Source organism: Phyllobates terribilis, unplaced genomic scaffold (assembly GCF_046119375.1).
Source record: "Phyllobates terribilis strain yellow unplaced genomic scaffold, ASM4611937v1 Scaffold_1__5_contigs__length_1240528914, whole genome shotgun sequence".
In the NCBI taxonomy this organism is placed as follows: domain Eukaryota; kingdom Metazoa; phylum Chordata; class Amphibia; order Anura; family Dendrobatidae; genus Phyllobates; species Phyllobates terribilis.
The window spans coordinates 306,873,346-306,894,971 of record NW_027362761.1 but is presented as its reverse complement, the minus strand read 5'-3'; the positions used below and the strand labels follow the sequence as shown (position 1 = coordinate 306,894,971).

At 43.6% G+C, this 21,626-nt stretch overlaps 1 protein-coding gene across 1 annotated transcript; it reads left to right on the top strand.

The window, feature by feature from the left end:
* Positions 1-749: 749 nt before the first annotated feature.
* Positions 750-14,632, top strand: LOC141261317 (radial spoke head 14 homolog). The gene is made up of 4 exons (XM_073676212.1): positions 750-798; positions 1,618-1,843; positions 13,999-14,135; positions 14,212-14,632. The coding sequence occupies exons 1-4, from the start codon at positions 750-752 to the stop codon at positions 14,448-14,450; spliced, it is 651 nt and encodes a 216-aa protein (XP_073532313.1). The 3' UTR covers positions 14,451-14,632.
* The last annotated feature ends 6,994 nt before the right edge of the window (positions 14,633-21,626 follow it).

Genomic DNA, 21,626 nt, shown 5'->3' with positions numbered 1-21,626 from the left:
CTTGGCAGCTATAGAAGCTAGCCACTTTCAAACCTCCTACTTCTCATTAGATATGGAGAGGGAGACATGGGTACAATGCCAAAGCCAGCTGTACCCACATTTGTCAGGCTTTCTCTCACTCTGTACTGCAGTCCAAACATCAATCCAGGCCCAAAGACTTGATCCTCTTGAAGATGAGAAAATCAGTCTTAAGTCTCATTCAAACGTCAGTTTTTCACATACAAGTTCTAACCGTGGTTTTTGCAGATAGAACTCGTACCCGTGAAAGTTTATGGGGCTGCTCTCTTGTCCATGTATTTTCACCGACTGAGTGGTCCGCACAAAAAACACGGAGACATGTCTGATTTTGATTTGAGTCTTGGTTCAATCCATGCAAGTCTATGGGTCCGTGAAAAAGTCAAACAGCACTCAGATGCCATCCTTGTCCTGTCCGTTTTCACAGGATGTTTTAGAAGGTTGAGAAACCTTCATCTTTTTTTTTTTCATCCAGCAAAAACTGTTGAAACTCTGTCCACCCTCTGATGGTAAAAGCTGACACCCTAACCAAATTCTAATGACAGTCTGATCTAACACACTAATGAAACTCGGATGGTTTTATGCGTACAAGAAAAATCACTGACGTCTGAATGAGGCCCTACTTACCTCCTGCTGCTCCAGCGCTGCATCTCCACCGTCACTCAGACTCCTGAGTGACTGGCAGCAGCAGTATGTGATTTGCATACATGCAGTCACTTGCTGACTAAATAGGCATGGCCTCGCTCAATGCTAGTGCATTGAGGAAGGTCCAGAAACAGTCTAGTCAGAATGTGGGCGGAAGTATGCAAATCACATACTTGCCGTCACATAACCGCCCGGTACCGGAGAATCCTCACAGCACGCAGTGTGCGCGATGTGAAGATTCACAAGTCTGCAGTCACATGCAGTTTAGACTAATATGGACCGAACACACTGATATCGACAGGTTTGGCCAACGGTCTAATGTGTATGGCGACACCAGCCAATTGATGTCCTGGAGAGTTGTTGATCGTGCATGTCCGATTTTGGGTTACCGATCACGTTGTTCTCCCAGAGATAAGTTGCCGGATTACGTGCCAGTCGGCGGCTTTCTTATATTGGACATTGGAGCAGTAGGCCAAACAATTGCTTCTGTGTATGGGAAAGTCAGCTGAGATCGCTGTCGGCCGAATGATCGACCGGAGCATCATTTGGGCAACAGCTATCTAATATATATGGTCAGCTTTTGAGGTGTCATAATAAGGTTTTGGGGTTCATTGACTGTTAGTTATGAAATGTATTGTTTTTATATAGTATAATTTTGACATTGTGCAGTGACAGTGGCTGTTCCCTCTATGCTATGCGCTCTGGAAATGAGTGTGTTAAAAATACCACAGAACGGTATATCTCTAATAGGGATGTGTGACCTCATTAGAACAGCAGAGCTGCGCTGCCAGTCTCACTGTGTATTTTATTGTATGACATGAATCTACAGGACATTCATAGAGTTAAAGCGGGCAGACTTTAATCTGCCAGGTTTACAAAAAAAAATGCTGAGTGGACAAAGTGTGAGCCCAATATGGTTACTGCCACATCACATATTGTGTCATGCTTGTATTGCAGGTGCAGCCGCTCTGGTTGACGCAGGCCTAGTCTCACAGCTGGTGAGGAAGTTGGAGTCCGAGCTGGATGAAATTCAGGAGGTCATCTTGGAAACATTACATTTCTGCTTACAAGCAGACGCTTCCCAGGCTCTTGGAGCAGGAGCTGTGATGGTTCTCAAAGAAAAGCTCAGCCACCCTTTAGTAAGCGTTAGAAGGAAGGCTGCCTGTGTCCTCATGGAAATATGGTGAGGATTGGAGATCTGTCAATATTCCTGTAATGCCACTAGAGGGCAACATTTCTACATGAATGTCATTGTCACTCTTATCAACACCCAGAAAGATGACAAGTACAGTATCATTGCTCTATTTATGTGACCGAATCTAATAAAAAAGAATATCTACCTATCTATCCATACAGTACAGACCAAAAGTTTGGACACACCTTCTCATTTAAAGATTTTTCTGTATTTTCCTGACTATAAAAATTGTACATTCACACTGAAGGCATCAAAACTATGAATTAACACATGTGGAATTATATACTTAACAAAAAAGTGTGAAACAACTGAAAATATGTCTTATATTCTAGGTTCTTCACAGTAGCCACCTTTTCCTTTGATGACTGCTTTGCACACTCTTGGCATTCTCTTGATGAGCTTCAAGAGGTAGTCACCGGAAATGGTTTTCACTTCACAGGTGTGCCCTGTCGGGTTTAATAAGTGGGATTTCTTGCCTTATAAATGGGGTTGGGACCATCAGTTGTGTTGTGCAGAAGTCTGGTGTATACACAGCTGATAGTCCAACTGAATAGACTGTTAGAATTTGTATTATGGAAAGAAAAAAGCGGCTGAGTAAAGAAATACGAGTGACCATCATTACTTTAAGAAATGAAGGTCAGTCAGTCCAAAAAATTGGGAAAACTTTGAAAGTGTCCCCAAGTGCGGTTGCAAAAACCATCAAGCGCTACAAAGAAACTGGCTCACTTGAGGACCGCCCCAGGAAAGGAAGACCAAGAGTCACCTCTGCTTCTGAGGATAAGTTTATCTGAGTCACCAGCCTCAGAAATCCCAGGTTAACCGCAGCTCAGATTAGAGACCAGGTCAATGCCACACAGAGTTCTAGCAGCAGACACATCTCTGCAACAACTGTTAAGAGGAGACTTTGTGCAGCAGGCCTTCATGGTAAAATAGCTGCTAGGAAACCACTGCTAAGGACAGGCAACACGCAGAAGAGACTTGTTTGGGCTAAAGAACACAAGGAATGGACATTAGACCAGTGGAAATCTGTGATTTGGTCTGATGAGTCCAAATTTGAGATCTTTGGTTCCAACCACCGTGTCTTTGTGCGACGCAGAAAAGGTGAACGGATGGACTCTACATGCCTGGTTCCCACCGTGAACCATGGAGGAGGAGGTGTGATGGTATGGGGGTGCTTTGCTGGTGACACTGATGGGGATTTATTCAAAATTGAAGGCATACTGAACCAGCATGGCTACCACAGCATCTTGTAGCGGCATGCTATTTCATGCCGTTTGCGTTTAGTTGGACCATCATTTATTTTTCAACAGGACAATGACCCCAAACACACCTCCAGGCTGTGTAAGGGCTATTTGACCAAGAAGGTGAGTGATGGGGTGCTACGCCAGATGACCTGGCCTCCACAGTCACCAGACCTGAACCAAATCGAGATGGTTTGGGGTGAGCTGGACCGCAGAGTGATGGCAAAAGGGCCAACAAGTGCTAAGCATCTCTGGGAACTCCTTCAAGATTGTTGGAAGACCATTTCCGGTGACTACCTCTTGAAGCTCATCAAGAGAATGCCAAGAGTGTGCAAAAGGTGGCTACTTTGAAGAACCTAGAATATAAGACATATTTTCAGTTGTTTCACACTTTTTTGTTAAATATAGAATTCCACATGTGTTAATTCATAGTTTTGATGCCTTCAGTGTGAATGTACAATTTTCATAGTCATGAAAATACAGAAAAATCTTTACATGAGAAGGTGTGTCCAAACTTTTGGTCTGTACTGTGTATATATATATATATATATGTATATACACAATGGGTGAATTAAGTATTGAACACATCACCAATTTTCTAAGTCAATATATTTCTAAAGGTGCTATTGATATGAAATTTTCACTAGATGTTGGTAACAACCCATCCAATCCATACAGCCAAAGAAGTCAAACCATAGGTGTCCATAAATTTTTGTGTAATAATGAGAAATGACACAGGGAAAAAGTATTGGACACACTTACTGAAATTTATTTAATACTTCGCACAAAAGCCTTCATTGGCGATGACAGCTTCAAGACGTCTCCTGTATGGAGAAACTAGTCGCATGCATTGCTTGGGTGTAATTTTGGCCCATTCTTCCACACAAACACTCTTCAGATCCTGAATGTTATGTGGGCTCCTTCTATGACCTCTGAGCTTTAGTTCCTTCCATAAATTGGAATTCAGGTCAGGGGATTGACTGGGCCATTCCAGCAGCTTTATTTTCTTTCTCTTAAACCAGAGATTTTCCTTGGTTGTGTGTTTGGGATCTTGTCTTGCTGAAATGTCCACCCTCTTTTCATCTTCATCATCCTGGTAGATGGCAGCAGATTTATCAAGAATGTATCATTACATTTGTCCATTTATCCTTCCTTCAATTACGGTATGTGAAGTTTCCGAGTGCCTTATGCTGAAAAACAGCCCCACACCATGATGTTCCCATCTCCAAACTTCACTGTTGGTATGTTTTTTGGGGATGATATGCAGTGTATTTTGGCCCCCAAACATACATAGTGTGTATTAAGGCATCCAAACAGTTCAATTTTGGTTTCATCTGACCGGACAATATTCTCCCAGTATTTAACAACCTTGTCTAAATGTTGTTGAGCAAACTTTATACGCTCTTGAACATGCTTTTTGTTCAGCAATGGAGTCTTGCGTGGTGAACGTGCATACAGACCATGGAGGTTGAGTGCAATACTTATAGTTTTCTTTGAAACAATTATATGTGCTGATTCCAGGTCGTTCTGTAGCTCTCCACAGGTTGGCCTTGGCTCTTGGACAACTGTTCTGATAATTCTTTTCACTCCTCTGTCTGAAATCTTGCGGGAAGCACATGATTGTGGCCGGTTTGTGATGAAATGATGTTCGTTCTATTTCCAGATTATGGCCCGAACAGTGCTCACTGGATCCTTCAGTAGTTTAGAAATTCTTCTATAACCAATGTCATCAGTATATTTTGCAGCAGTAAGGTTGTGAAGGTCTTGAGAAAGCTCATTGGTTTTAACCATCATGAGATGTTTCTTGTGTGGCACCCTGGTAAGGAGACTTTTTATAAGCCATCTGTTGAACCAGCTGATATTATTTTTCACTAAGTGGCAGGATTGCTTTCTAATTACTGATGGATTTCAGCTGGTGTCATGGCTTTCCATGGCTTTTTCCACCTCTCTTTCTTCATGTGTTAAATACCTTTTCCCTGTGTTAGTTCTTATTATTACACATAACTTAATTTATGGACATCTATGGTTTGATTTCTTTGCCTGAGTGAATTGGATGGGTTGTTACCGACATCTGGTGAGAATTTCATGTCAATGGCACCTTTAGAAATATATTTACTTGAAAAATTGGTGACGTATTCAATACTTATTTCACCCTCTGTAAGTATTACAAGTTTTTCTCACCTGTTATTGTCTTAATTTTTTTCTACTGTATATATGATAGATATAAGATATGTAACTATTTTCTATTTTAAAAAGATCCTAAAGGAGTTCTTAGTTGAAAACAAGTTATCATCTATCTACAGGAATAATGATAACTTATTGATTGGTGGGGGTCTGATCACTGAATGGGGAATTTTTATCTCCTATGGAGCACTTTTAACCCTGTTAGAATGGAGCAGCGTTGCGCATGCCCAACCAATGCTTCATTCATTCCACATTGTGGAAAAAGGCAACTCAATTTTACTTAACTTATAAGTGATTTTATATTTTCATAGATAGGACTTTAATGGAGTTGGCAATATCAAATAAGCTTTTTCTTTTCATTTTTTTTTTCATTTTGGTGTTTTTAACTGTGGAAAAGTGGTGATTCAAATTTTCTTTTTTTTCTGTTACTATTTTTTTTTTTTTTTTACTTTACTCTTTTTAGTTACTCTAGGGCTGGGATGTCAAACTCAAACACACTGAGGGCCAAAATGGAAAACTTGGACAAAGTGACAGGCCAGCTAGTATACAGAATAATGGGCCCCACAAAGTCCTCCATACAGAATAATGGGCCCCACATAGTCCTCCATACAGAATAATGGGCCCCACATAGTCCTCCATATAGTATTATGGGCACCATGTAGTCCTCAATACGGAATAATGGCCACACATAGGGGTGGTGGTTCTGGTGTTGTGGGCCAAATAAATCCACCCTGCGGGCCAGATTTGGCCCACGGGCCAGAGTTTGACATTTATATTGTAGGGCAGGGGTGGGGAACCTTTTTCTGCTGGGGGCCATTTGGATATTTATACCATCATTCATGGGCCGTAAAAAAATGATCTATTTTAAATTTATCCCGCCATATTTGGTCAAACAATTAATTAACTCACAGCTAATGTGATAGCTGGAGCTGCTTCTCTTTGCTGAGACATGTCATGTTAGGTGGTAGTGATGATGTTACTACTCGCAACTGCTTTTCCAGATTTGCATTGGTCTGGAATCAACTCTTTGTGATGAATTTTGAAAAGAACTCCCAGCAGTAAGTTCTGATCACAGGAAATGCTGGTGGCTTATATACATCACAGGAGGGGCTGGGTAAATATATACATTACAGGAGACGCCGGGGGCATACATACCGTATTTTGCGGATTATAAAACGCACCAGTTTATAAGATGCACCCCAAATTTTGGGGAGGAAAATAGGAAAAAATGTTTTTTAATAAACCAGTGCGTACTATAATCAGCTTACCTGGGGGGGGCGGTGTTGGTAGAGTGGGGTCCCAGGGTTGCCGCTGGCTGAGGCAGGAGATGCTTCGGAGGCAGCAGATACTGCGGATTCCCTGAGATGCTGCAGGGTCCCGGAGATGCTGCAGAGGCAGGAGATGCTGCATGGTCCCGGAGATGCTGTGGAGGCAGGAGATGCTGCGGGGTCCCGAAGATGGTGCGGAGGCAGGACGGGGTGTTCTGAGGCGGCTGCAGGCTCCATGCTGTCTGCCAGGTTCTTCTGGAGGTGTTCGGTGGTGCGGAGGGTCCGCTGACATTTTCTGGCAGCCGGAGCCCTGCACCTTCCATACTGTCCTTCCATACTGTCTCGGTGCCGAGATCTCAATCTGGGCATGCGACGCCTCCGGCGGCCATTTTTCCGGAGTCCACCGCATAGGACAGTATGGAAGGTGCGGGGCTCCGGCTGCCAGAAAATGTCGGCGGAGCTCCCGCACCACCGAACACCTCCAGCAGACAGCATGGACCCCGCAGCCGCCTCCGAACACCCCATCCTGTCTCCGCAGCATCTCCGAGACCCCGTAGCATCTCCTGCCTCTGCAACATATCCAAGACCCCGTTCCATTCCACCACAGCCGGTAAGGTGATTTCCCTTTGTAAGACGCACCCCTATTTTCCCCCCAAATCGAAAAATACGGTACATCACAGGAGCCGCTGGGGGCATATATACATCACAGGAGACGCTTGGGGCATATATATCACAGGAGACGCTAGGGGCATATATATATATATCACAGGAGACGCTGGGGGCATATATATATCACAGGAGACGCTGGGGGCATATATACATCACAGGAGACGCTTGGGGCATATATATCACAGGAAACGCTGGGGGTCTGTAGACATCACAGGAGACGTTGGGGGGCATAGATACATCACAGAAGACGCTGGGGACATATAGACATCACAGGAGTGGCTGGGGGCATATAGACATCACCGAAGCGCTGGAGGCATATAAACACTGAACGCTGTGTGCGCGTGCTTGCAGTCTCAGGAGCAATTAAAGGGCCCACGGCCGGTGAAACACTGCAGTCCCCAGAAATCTGCCCTGGGGCCGGAGAAAGGGACACTTCCGGGCCAGAGGTTCCCCACCCCTGCTATATGGGATCATTTTATCGCTTGTACTATATACCGCAATACTCTACTATTGCAGTATATGGTACAAATCATGGTCTCTTATTAAGCCCAGCTTGGGGCTGGGCTTCTCAGAGGTACCAAGATGGCGATGACATGGGGCATTCAGCAGTCCCATAGCTTCCATGGTAACCCATCAGCACCCCATGATCATGTCGTGGGGAAGGAAGGGAGTGACAGACAATATCGTGCCACTAAAATGCCGCTGCCAGAGAGCTAGCTCAGATTGCTGCAGTTATAAGCAGGTGCTGGCTGTATAACACAGCCGCCACCAGCCTTGTGGGAATTTGACTCAGCTCCTGATACACCTGCACACGCTACATGATGTCATAGTGCGTTATGTACGGCAAGGGATTAGTGCAGATATCCCATTGGAGAGTGAGATCACAAAAATGTTGTCAGGGCCATGTGCAGAATATAAGAAAATCAATCAGCTTATGTATGAACAGAGTCTGTGGTGGGAAATGTAATAATCCTTTCTTATTTCCTGTATAAGCTCCATGTGCAAAAAGAACCCTGGAGTAAGAGGAGCCTGATATAACATTTCATACCCCACATAAATATGTAAGCCCGGCTGTTTGTACACTGGGTATATTGCAGCCACATCCAGCGTGCTTTATCCCTATGAGACCCACCGCCATAAAAGTTACCAAGTAACTAATTGATGTATTCAGTGAGTTGAACACTTGCTATTAATTGCAGGAACTCTGGATTCGGGATATCAGTATATTCAGTTTAGCAAATAATTACTTGATAATTACTTTTCGGACAAGTGGTAGAAGCTTTGAGGTTTGACCATATTGTTTTATCAAAGCCATTATAAGAGTATTAAAGTTTAGTAACCTTGAGTGTTATTGCTTGCGGGAAGTAAGCAGAAAAAACAACTAAAGGTTAATGACAGTGTAGTCATGTTCCTAACAACACTACGATTAATCTCTACTCAAAACTTACAATACACTTGATAGTGCTAATATATAAGGGCTTTATGTAATACCAGTAAGGTACATGTTATACACAGTGCGAAACCATAAGATCAAACAGAAAAGGCCTACATACGAGATTCATTAACAGGGTTGGATAAGGGTTTCTTCTGGTAAGACGAGAGGGAGCAGGGTTGATTAGTTTCAAAAGCAGACAAAAAGATGAAGCGGACAATAAAGGAAAAAATGAGGGTCCTTTTCATTATTCCACCTTTTTCTTATTTGCCCAATTTTTGGTGTTTTTCATTTTCACCTTATTCTTTTAATTTGCACTTTTGTAAAGTCTATTTTACATACAGCGGGTGAAATAAGTATTGAACACGTCACCAATTTTGTAAGTAAATATATTTCTAAAAGTGCTATTGACATGAAATTCTAATGTGTAATCTTTTACAAATAACAAAATCCTCCAGCCTGTGGGTGCAATGATACATTAAGATTTACAAGACTGTTAGGCAATGTACACCTAGTAACTAGTCTAGGGATACCTAGCCTTTTTCTTTATGTTAACCGGTCTGAAAATGGTCTAGCCATGCTATTGCCTTTGTCACGTTGCGGTAATAATCAGATTTTTGCTAAAAATAAATGTAGGTGATGAAACTATTTACTATTGTTCTTGTAAGGTCTTAGGGGTGTGCGACTTTTGCAATTGCATCAGGTACATCAGTTACCCCTCCTTATGGAGAGGCTATAGATGGCTTGTGACCACCATGAATATTATTAGTATATTAGCTTTATTTAGACACTGACTGTACATACTGCTATTAGATTATGTTATTATGTTGGTTATTGTATGTTGGGTTATTGGAGCATTATATACTTGTATTTACTTATCAGCTGGTACTGCTATTTAGAAACTGTACAGTATATTATATTTGTAATATATGGCGGGGGCAACACCGTATATTATTATTACTGTATAGAAATGTTATTTGGCCAATGTATGGCACAATTATTTGGGCACTATACTGTACAGTGCTTATGATTAGACACACGATGGTGTAGTTATTTATACACTATATAGGGGAGCATATATAGTAGTGTATTGTGGGCCAATCATTGTAAGGTCTCCTACTCTTGTCTTTGCTGGTCTTTTTTTCTGGATTGTATCCCTTTCTTTTTGTCTGTGATGTGAGTTAAATAGAAAAGAAATTCATATTCTTTAAAATTCTTAAAGACCTGTCACCATTGTTTTTGTGGCCATAGTTTTTGCTACTATTTATCAGGTGACAGGTCCTCTTTAAATAGCAATGTTTAACCCCTTTACCCCCGAGGGTGGTTTGCACGTTAATGACCAGGCCAATTTTTACAATTCTGACCACTGTCACTTTATGAGGTAATTACCCTGGAACGCTTCAACGGATCCCGCTGATTCTGAGATTGTTTTTTCGTGACATATTTCGTGACTTCATGATAGTGGTAAAATTTCTTCGATATCACTTGCATTTATTTGTGAAAAAATCGGAAATTTGGCGAAAATTTAGAAAATTTTGCAATTTTCAAAATTTTAATTTTTATGCCCTTAAATCAGAAAGATATGTTACACAAAATAGTTAATAAATAACATTTCCCACATGTCTACTTTACATCAGCACAATTTTGGAACCAAAATTTTTTTTTAGTAGGGAGCTATAAGGGTTAAAAGTTGACCAGCGATTTCTCATTTTTACAACAAAATTTACAAAACCATTTTTTTAGAGACCACATCACATTTGAAGTGACTTTGAGGGGTCTTTATGACAGAAAATACCCAAAAGTGACACCATTCTAAAAACTGCACCCCTCAAGGTGCTCAAAACCACAATCAAGAACTTTATTAACCCTTCAGGTTCTTCACAGGAATTTTTGGAATGTGGAAGAAAAAAATGAACATTTAACTTTTTTCACAAAAATGTTACTTTAGACCCAAATTTTTTTATTTTCTCAGGGGTAACAGGAAAAAATGGACCCCAAAATTTGTTGTGCAATTTCCCCTGAGCACGCAGATACCCCATATGTGAGGAAAAACCACTGTTTGGGCGCACGGCAGGGCTCGGAAGGGAAGGAGCGCCATTTGACTTTTTGAATGTAAAATTTGCTTGAATAATTAGCGGACGCCGTGTTGCGTTTGGAGAGCCCCTGATGTACCTAAACAGTGGAAACACCCCACAAGTGACCCCATTTTGGAAACTAGACCCCTTAGGGAACTTATCTAGATGTGTGGTGAGCACCCTGAACCCCAAGGTGCTTCACAGAAGTTTATAACATTGAACCGTAAAAATAAAATGTTCACATTTTTTCAACAAAAATGTTTTTCAGCCCCCAATTTTGCATTTTCATAAGGTTAACAGGAGAAATTCCACCATGCAATTTGTTGTTCAATTTCTCCCGAGTAAGCCGATACCCCATATGTGGGGGAAAACCACTGTTTGGGTGCACGGCAGGGTACAGAAGGGAAGGAGCGCTATTTGACTTTTTGAATGTAAAATTTGCTTGACTAATTAGCGGACGCCATGTTGTGTTTTGGGAGTCCACGATGTGCCTAAATAGTGGAAACCACCCCCCTCCCCCCAGTGACTCCACTTTGGAAACTACACCCCTCAAGGATTTTATTAAGGGGTATAGTGAACATTTTGAACCCAGAGGTACGACACAGAATTTGATACCATTAGGTCATCATATTGAATAAGTTGTCATTAGTCTTGAGTGCAAGTGCTCGCTATTTGAGTTTGCATCGGGTGCTGGGGTATGCACCAAGTATCACGGGTGCTCAAGTGACATGCTCGAGTCCCTGCCCTGCATGTTTCACGGTTTTTAGACACCCAATAAAAACATGCGGGGATCGCTCGTGCATGGCAAGGAATCCCCGCAAGGTTTTTTTGGTTGTATAACAGCTGCAAAACATTTGGGGCGGAGACTTGAGCATGTCACTCGAGCACCCGCTATACTAAGTGCATACCCGAGCACCCGATGCAAACTCAAGTAGCGAGCACTTGCGCTCAACATTAGTTGCCATATCGTCGTCATTTTTTTTCTTTACTTCTGAAAAAATCCCAACCCTAACCTTAGCCCAACCCTAACCCTAGACCAACCCTTGCCCGACTCTAACCCTAGCCTAACCCTAACCTTAGCCTAACCCTAGCCTAACCCTAACCCTAGCCTAACCCTAACCCTAGCCTAACCCTAGCACAACCCTAACCAATAGCACAACCCTAAACCTAGCCCAACCCTAACCCTAGCCCAACCTTACCCTAACCCTAGCCCAACCCTAACCCTAGCCCAACCCAACCCTAGCCCAACCCCAACCCTAATCCTAGCACAACCCTAACCCTAGCACAACCCTAACCCTAAAGTTTATTTTTTACGCCGTTCCTCGTGCGGTATAAGTGATTAGATGTCTTTATTCTTCAGGTCGGTGCAATTACAGCAATACCAGATTCATATCGGGTTTTTATAATTTTTCCATATTTCGGCCGATTGAGTCATGTGACGGCTTGTTTTTTCCGGGACAAGTTGACGTTTTTATTGGTATCATTTTCGGGCACGTGACATTTTTTGATTGCTTTCTATTCTGATTTTTAGAAGGCAGAATAAAAAAAAAACAACAATTCAGGAATTTTTTTTTTTATGCCGTTCTGCATGTGGTAAAATTTATAAGGTAGCTTTATTCTTCGGGTCAGTACGTTTACAGAGGTACTACATTTATATATATTTTTTTTATATTTTGGCGCTTTTACACAATAAAACCTATTTTTGTAGAAAAAAGAATTACTTTTGCATCTGTTTATTCTGAGAGCTATAACTTTTTTATTTTTTGGCCTTTTTTATTTACATTCGTCTTTTTGATCGCGTTTTATTCCGTTTTTTGTTTGGCCGTATGATGATAAAACATTGTTTTATGTTTCGTTTTTTTTTTTTATTTTTTTCACCGTGTTCACTAAAGGGGTTAACTAGCGGGACAGTTTTATAGGTCAGGTCGTTCCGGACGCGATGATACCAAATATGTGTACTTTTATTGTTTTGTTTTTTTTCATAAGATTATTTATTTATGGGTACAATATATTTTTATTTTTTTTTATTATTATTTTCCTTTTTTTAATATATTTTTGCAATTTTTTTTTTAAATAATTTTTTCACTTTCTGACATTTTTATTACTTTTTCACATTGTCCCACTATGGGACTTTCACTTTTTGTAACCTGATCGCCTGCATGGCATAGAGAGCAGCAGCTCCCTATGCCATGCAGCCTGTCAGCGCTGCACAGGGAGAAGTTACTTTGGTCGTGCACTGCGCATGACCAAAGCAACTTCCTGCCTCCTGGTGACCCAGATGTTGTCATGATGACGTCGGGTCACCATGGCAACATACGGGACCGGACTCAGATGCCGCGGGACGCCGGCAAAGAAGGTAAGTACTGCGCTTACCTCTTCTTGCCACCGGAATGCTCCGATCGATTTCGATCACAGCATTTCGGGAGTTAATGTGCCGGGAGTGGTGCGGGACCGCTCCCTGCACATAGCACTGGGTGTCAGCTGTAACAATCAGCTGACACCAGGCGGCGATCTCGCCCGCACCGCTTGTGTGTGGGCGAAATCGCCAGGGTGTACTAATACATATCAGGCCCATAAGGCCCAGGGCACAGATACGTATTAGTACGCCTTGGGCCGGAAAGGGGTTAAGGCTTGTTTACACGCTGCGTTTTTTCTGAAATCTCATTACCATGCTGCTTATTTTCACCTTTTGATTTGAACCCTTAGGCCACGTGCACACATGGAGTATTTGGTGAGTTTTCTACCTCAGTATTTGTAAGCCAAAATCAAGAGTGGGTGTTTATATTATACTTTTCCTCTTATTGTTCCGCTCCTGGTTTTGACACTGAGGTAAAAAACTCACCAAATACTCAATGTGTGGACGTGGCCTTAGGCTGTGTGCCCACGATGAGCTTTTGGTGAGTTTTTGATGTTGCAGACTTTCTGCACCCATTAAGTAAAATAGGTCACTTGCATGCTTTCGAAAATATGCAGCATAAAAACTCACTAAAAACTCATCTTCGGAAAGTAGCCTCAGAGTGTAATTTCAGATCTGCAGCATGTCAATTATTTAAGCGTTTTTGCAGTTTTTCACTTATTCAAATTAATGGGAAAAAAAACCTCAAGTAAAAACACTGCAAAAAATGCACTTAAAAAAGTGTAAAAAAAAAAAGTGTGTATTTTACGCAGCGTTTTTCCTGCCAACATTCTGGTTTTTGGTGCTAAAGAATCTGCTACAAATACTCAACGTGTGCACATACTCTGAAGTAACCTTCCCCTCTCCTGCTTCACACAGCGTGCCGCTAGAAGGAAAGGGAAGTGTGTGCAAAGCTGAAGTGATTCCTTTGCTGGTGCAACTACTGGATGATAGTGATGCTGAGGTCCGAGCTAATGTTGCAGGGGCTTTGATGTATATTACCATCACCACACAAGGTAAATCCTGGCTTAATATCAATGGGATAATCCTAATTATCATTCTAGCCCCCTCACAACCCTGTTCTTTCACCAGGTAAATACGCTGCCCTTCATTCTGGTGCCATCCCTAAGCTGCTGGCTCTTGTTAAAGATAACGACAGCAAGGTCCGACTAAACTGCCTCAAAGCATTAACAACTCTATCCGAGACTCCTGAGGGACGGAAACTTCTTCTACAGGATGTGAGTTTAATCCAAGCATGCACGGAGGACTCCAGTGAAGCAGTCAGCAGAGCGGCCTCTATAGCTGTGAGAGTCATCCAATGGAAACCATGAGCCGAATTATCCACATCACAGATCACCTTCATTATCTGTTCCTTGTGTAGATCGAGCCGTAGGATTCATCTTTTTATCTCTAATAAACCTGACTTCACTGGAAGGACTGGGCGTCTGTAGTCATGAATTAAAAAAAAACTTGTATACATTAACAAGAATAAACTACTTTAATAATCCATCCACCAGTTCTGGATACAATGTGTATTGCTTTTACGCCATTAGTTTATGTCCTGATAAGTAGTAATATGAGGTCAAGGTGTACAAGCAGCTTATAAGTCACGTAGAGCTCAATAATAAATCTTATGATTTCCTTCAGTCTGATCATAACTGACATCTTCTACGTTCTTGATAATCCAATCGAAATTCTGAGTCATTTTACAGTCACCTTTCTCCAGTAATCGTAAGTTCAATTTCTCCCTTATCACTTCCAGACCTTAATTGAGTCTTGCAACTTTATTCTTTTCTATGATAAGGGAAAGGAGATCAATATCCCTATCATAAATGTGTTGCCCATGTAAAGTCTCATCAGTCATTACGATGTGTGACGTCAATGCTTTCTTTTCTAGGATTGCTGAATTTCCTCCTGCCTGCATCCAAATGATTCATGTCTTTCCCTTTCATTGTAGCGGGCTGGAGTTTGCAATTTGCCTGTGACGGGTATGCTGCTGCACAATGCACAATCTGCGGTTTCTCCATAGACCTGTTGTTATGGGCTTATGTGATGAGGCAGATTCTCTAACCCATAAGTCATGGTGAGGAGTACTGCCTAGTGGCGATGATACTGAAGTGACCGCGGGCAAGGCCGCGCATTGGTATCTATGATCTGGCCCAGCAAGATCCCCACACACAGACTCTATCTTGATAACCGTATCTTTACTTGTATACGTTTTTAACACAGCAAAGAAAAACAATAAATGACAACCGTAAATATGCACAGTAATAACGTGTACTTATAAGCTGACACTCACTGTCCCTACTCACACGTTACCAGTCCTTTACTCCAGAAGGATGTGTCCCCCGTCGCAGGCCTGTCTGTCTTTGCAGGAGGGCGTCCCAGACGGAAAAAAAAAAACAGGAACAGCAGACTTCGCTGAAAGAAAGGAAGGGATACTTTGGCCTCTCGCCAGAGGTCCCGCTTACAGTCTCTCTGATCCGGATAGAAGCTCTGGTGGGTCCCCTTATGTAGTCCACACTCCAGTAGCAGGGAGTGTAATAGCTGTATCCTTCAGCAGTGCAGAAGCTGGGGAAGGCTCCGAGGATATGGTGTTAGATAGAAGAAATCACGTTGAGAGTCTCTCCTGCGCCACACACGAGGGCCTGCACACCGTCCTGGCTCTTTTCACAGACCACAGCAGACTCCTCGCGCGCTTTTTCCTGCTTCCCACTTTGGTCACATGACTCTCTAGGGCGGGACACAGGAGGCTCAGTCTTTTTCTCTGTCATCACACCATGCGCAGGTGCAACGTCTGGCCACAAGGTGGCAACATCATCCTGTGTAATCACTTCTGTAACAGGCTCTATATCAATTATCACAGAACAGCCAGAGCCGGCCAGCTCACTACAATACAGCGGAGCTCGGCTTGCTGGATGGCTCATAGAACATCTGGATATTCCACACAACAGATAAATAAGCAAAGCAGAAAGCACTAGATACAGCAGAACCAAATGTGTGGATGGCACTGGAACAGCAAAGCAGTACATACAGTAGCACCAGGATAGTTGAGATGAGTTGATGTTAGTAAAAATAACCCTTTCTTACTTCAAGTAAGAGCACGGTGAGGGTTGAACGGACATTCAGTATAGAATTTTGTGGATAAAACAAATCTGTTTAATTTTCATTCAAAAGTGGTTACAAAAATGAAGAAAAATCAGTTCATAGCACTCTAAAATAAGTATTAGGTTACAAAAGAGAAAACAAAACATTCATTGGTTCTTACATGTGGTCTATGAGGCTTGAAGCTTGATGTGGTCTGTGGTTGAGATTCCCAAAGAATTAGAGATCTGACCTCCAACAATTTTTAGGCCGGTTTAAATATCATTTCCTCCCATATATTCACATTAGTTACTATTTTTCCTGTTTTGTTGCCTCATATGTGGTGGTGGTATGCTTTTGTCCTGGTATCTTCAACCCTATTAGAAAAACGCCACTGACTTGTAGAATATGCATATTAGTTATTTGAATATTTCTTCATTTGGGGACACTTAAAACCTATAGTTATGACATTTAAAGGGATTGTCCACTACTAGAACACTCTCTTGAACTAAATGTTTGGCCCTGATAAAATAAAAAAACCTATACTCACCTCTCATGCTGGCGCCGTTCCAGCGTTGTCGGCACTTGTGGTCCTGGGGCTGTGATGCAGTGGAATGAAACGTGGCACCTGGCACCCAATCAGCGCTGGCATCACTGGCCCCACTTTTAGATGTTTTGAACATGAAGAGGAAGGACTGCAGCTGATCTGACTTCCTCTTCATGCTCAATTTCGTATGAAGGTGAGGACAGTGACGCCAGCACTGATTGGGCGCTGGCCACCATGTGTCATTCCACCGCGGCAGAGCCCATGAACCGCGAGTGCCGACACCGCTGGAATGGCGCCAGCACGGGAGGTGAGTATAGGTTTTCTATTTTATCGGGGTCAAACATTTAGTTCAAGAAGGGGTTGTCTCCGGGGGTTGTCTTTATGTACTGTACTTGCTATCCCCAAACAGCTATTTTCACATTTCAGTCCTATTGTTCTGACAAACAGAACAGATGTCTCTGCCAAGATTCTCAGAATAACTCACTAAAACAAAAAGTATTTGCTTGGACCCTAAGAATGTTAGATTTTAATATATGTATATATTTTTTTCATTAGAATATTAACATTTTGAGGTTGGTTATCAAGAACTTCAGTTATAGATGTTGCAGCACTAGGATACCTCAGATGAGTTCGTTATTAGGTAACTAGACTCAGCAGAATTGTACATGTTGCAGCACCAGGAATGTAGAGATGAGTTCATTATCAGGTGCCTTGTTGCAGCAGAGTTGAAAATGTGAAGAGCAATAGGAGAATAAGAGGCGAGTTTGATATGAGCTATCTTGTTACAGCAGAGTTCAAGTTCTGAAGAACACCAAAAGTAGCAGAGACGAGATGATATCAAGCACCTTTTTGTAGCAAAGTTGCAGGTGTCAACAATACAGACTTATCGGACTGAGTTTGGCAATAATAGTTGGTTGGAAGACAGTAATCTGAAGCAGCTGAACCGATATTCAGACTCCTGGCTGGTCTGTACCAAGTTGGAAGTGTGGCTTAAAGGGGTATTCCCATCTCCAAGATCCTATCCCAATATGTAGTAGGTGTAATAATAATAATATTAGAAAATACCTCCAATTAGATATGTAGTATAGTTTTTCAGATTTGCTATGCCTCTTTCCTTATGTGCAGTCATCGCAGGACCTTAGGTATCCATGGTTACGACCACTGATATAGTGACAGTTAGCTAGTCGCTAGTGATTGTAACCATGGATACCTAAGGTCCTGCAATGCCCTGCACATGAGGAAAGAGACATAACGATTCAGAAAAACTATACTACATTTCTAATTGGAGATATTTGCTAATGTTATTATTATTATTATACCTACTACATATTGGGATAGGATCTTAGAGATGGGAATATCCCTTTAACTCCAAACAAACGTGGTAACAGAGTGCTATACTATTTCACTACTCCGGCAGTGCATAGTCACCTGAGGCGACCCTAAAAGGACTTGGATGGTGACAATAGAGGCGCTTGCTGGGTTACACGGCACAGACTAGCACAGATGAAGCTGACAATTGTAAAAAGGAGCAAATCCTGGCTCAGGTGTTACTCACCTGTTCTGTGACTTTTCAGCATTCTACTTATAATTTGATGATCTTTAGAACTACAGCTTTAGATAGGTGTTTTCTGTGCACAATTTTCTATGGGATGTCCGGTGCAGACATAATTACTAGCAGGGTCGGACTGGGGCACCGGGACATCGGAGAATTCTCCGGTGGGCCCGGGTCCTCAGCAGGCCCCCGAGCAGGACGCACGGGGGCCCCTGGTTAACATGGCCGTCAGTGCTCCGCACTGCCAGGACCCGAAGGGTCAGGAGGGCCCTTGCAGTGCGGCTGATGAGGGCAATCTGGCCTTCTTCTTGGAGCCCCAGGCTCCAGGGGGGCCATAGCCAGATTGCCCCCATCCTGTGCGGCGGGCTGGGAGCGATCCCTCCAGCTCCGCTGCCGACAGGAGCAAAATGGCAGCGGAGCTGGAGGATCCGTCCTCTGCTTCCTGCCCGGTGCTTCTTCCCTGACACAGGCTCGCGCTGCTTGATGACGTCATCATAAAATCCACTGTTGCCAGCTGGACAAAGTTCTGAAGCATTGGTGTCTTGTCAATGGCGACAATTTGAATGGGTCTTTCTAATCTAACTGTCCCTAATCCTAATTTAAGAACCAGTCCTGAATTATTGAAGTTGGCAGCAGACACACAGTCAATGAAAGCATGTGTAGATTACCACAGATTCTGAAAACATAGTTCCACATTAAGCAGTATGTAGCATCGGCGTCTCTGCCTCCTGCCGGGCAGAGGCGCCGATCCCCTCACGGCCGCGGTCCTGGTGCGGCATCCTCCGGCTCCCCTCCTGCGTCTGCCCGGGGTGCACGCACCGCGCGCAGTTCTCTGGGCACTGTACTTAGGGCGCGCGCGCTCCCTCTCTCTTACAGAGGCCACGCCCACCGTCCTAAAGAGTCCCTGGCCAATGGCCGGAGGACTGCTCTTATATGAGGCACCTCCTCCAAAATGGAGGTGCCTGTGCAAGATTGTTGTTTGTGTGCTAACACTCTCCTCAGTCCTCAGGTTCCAGTGCCCGCCAGCCTGTCTATCATCCGTGCCCGCCTGCCTATCAGTCGTGCCCGCCTGCCTGTCTATCAGTCGTGCCCGCCAGTCTGTCTATCAGCCGTGCCCACCAGCCTGTCTATCAGCCGTGCCCTCCAGCCTGTCTATCAGCCGTGCCCGCCAGCCTGTATATCAGCCGTGCCCGCCTGCCTGCCTATCGGCCGTGCCTGCCTGCTTGTCTACCCGCATCGCCAGCCTGTCTATCAGCCGTGCTCATCTGCTGTGCCAGTCGGCCTCGGCCATCAGTCCCGTGGGCGTCACCTGCTCTCACACAAGGTCGGTCCCAGAATGGCACCTGGTTCACCTTCCCAGTCCCTCCTTGTTCACGGAGTCGACTAAGCCGCCTTGTGGCCAAGGTTGGTCCGGGTAGGCACTTAGTTACACCCCTCTGGTCCCTCCTTGTATCACAGCAATGAGGTTCCACCACCCGGATCCGTAACACAGTACTTTATCAGAGGAGTAAAAAGGTACCTGAAAGCCAATCACCCAGACTTAGACGTTTCCCGCCAGCTTGCTTACTTGAGGGCGTATCATAAAGTCCCGGAGAAAATGCCCAGCGCGACCACAGTAAAAACAGAGTCCGAGATTGGGCCGATGTCTCCTTTTAACGGCCCGAGAGCTGGCAGCTCCAACCTCCATTGGAAATAGAAAAAACTGACGGCACTTCCAATACAAGAAATAGGTGTGATCAGATGCTTACTATGTGGAGCTACCTCCATATACAATTAACAAACAAAGTAGCACTCTGTAACGCTTAGTATATAATTATGAAGTATGAAATATGAATAGCATTACTCCTGTGGAATATAGAAATAAATGAGAAATCTTAGCGCATAAATTGACCAATTCATGTGTACCTGACAGCCGCGATAAGGCGTTTCTCAATGTCAGGACCCTACCAATGTGAATACCTCTCTAAGGGACATCTGTCTGCTTATGTGTGGGAAAGTAAGATCCTACTGAAATTAACCTCCATTGGTTCCTCCTTAGAGAAGTGGACAGATTCAGAGGAACCCCCTGTCGCTCATCACACCTGAAGTTGGCGATCCAAATGAATAGCCTGGGACATGGCTTCCTCCAAGGAACAAGGTGGAGTATGTAGAGCCAGAGTGTCCTTGAGTGTATCTGAGAGGTCTCTGCAGAACTGGCACCTGATGGCTGCATCATTCCACAGCACCTCTGTGGACTATTGCCTGAACTCAGTACAGAAATCCTCAGCAGTGCGGCTCCCTTGTCAATGTCATGATCTTTGCCTCTGCGACCTGGACCCTGTCCGGTTTGTCATAGATTAACCCTAAAAAAGGTATTAACCGAAGACCGTTCTGGAGCTAGTGGGGACAAAGAGAATGCCTGCTCTCAGTAGGAACATGATTATTTCCACTCGCTGGGACTCATCGCCTGAAGACCGGAGTCGTAGTGTAAAAAATATCCTGCAGTTCTCCCTAACCACCCTGAACTGATCTTTCTCCCCTGAAAATATATCAGGGAAAGCTAATACTTGTTCGGGAGAGACCAACTGTACATCCGAAGGTACAGCTGTCATAGTTACTGCTGGCAGTGGAGGGTTTGGGTAGCATCCATTGCGCTAGTAAACTGGCCCTGCAGCTGAGACTCTGACGCTTCTAATCTCTGGTGCTCCCTGGCCAGATTCTGAACCACCTGAGTCAGATAAGTTACTTGATCGCAAAGTGTACGAGTTGGTTCCATACTGACGGGAGAAGAGAGAGAGAAAAAAAAGGTATATGGCCAATTGTAATGTGATGCTTGTCACTACTCATGGACAAACTGGGAGGCTGGGCAATCAAAAGGTCCGAGATCAGAAGCCAGGAGGGTACGTCAAAGACAGAGGGGTGATACAAAAGAATAATCAGGTCACGGTCCAGGGGTCAAAAGCCAGGAGGGTACGTCATAAAGGGTTGAGACAAAAGAATAGTCAGGTCACGATCCAGGGGTCAAAATACCAGGAAGACAGCTGATCAAGCAAAGGGCAAACATACACCAGTGAGCAAGAGGCTACAATAAGCACTAGTCTGAGGCAGAGAGCTGGCTAAATAGCCAGATAATTATCTGAACAGGAGACACGTGAATGAAGCTCAAGCAACACCCTAACTTCGATTGGACGGCTAAAATGTCATTCAAGACACTGACAGCTCAGCATGCCCCAGCTTCTGATTTTGAATCTAAGCTGTCGATCAAATACTGACTGACAGCTCAGCATGCCCCTGTTCTAGATTGAACGGCCGACAGTAATTCACTGAATCCAGACACACAGAAAG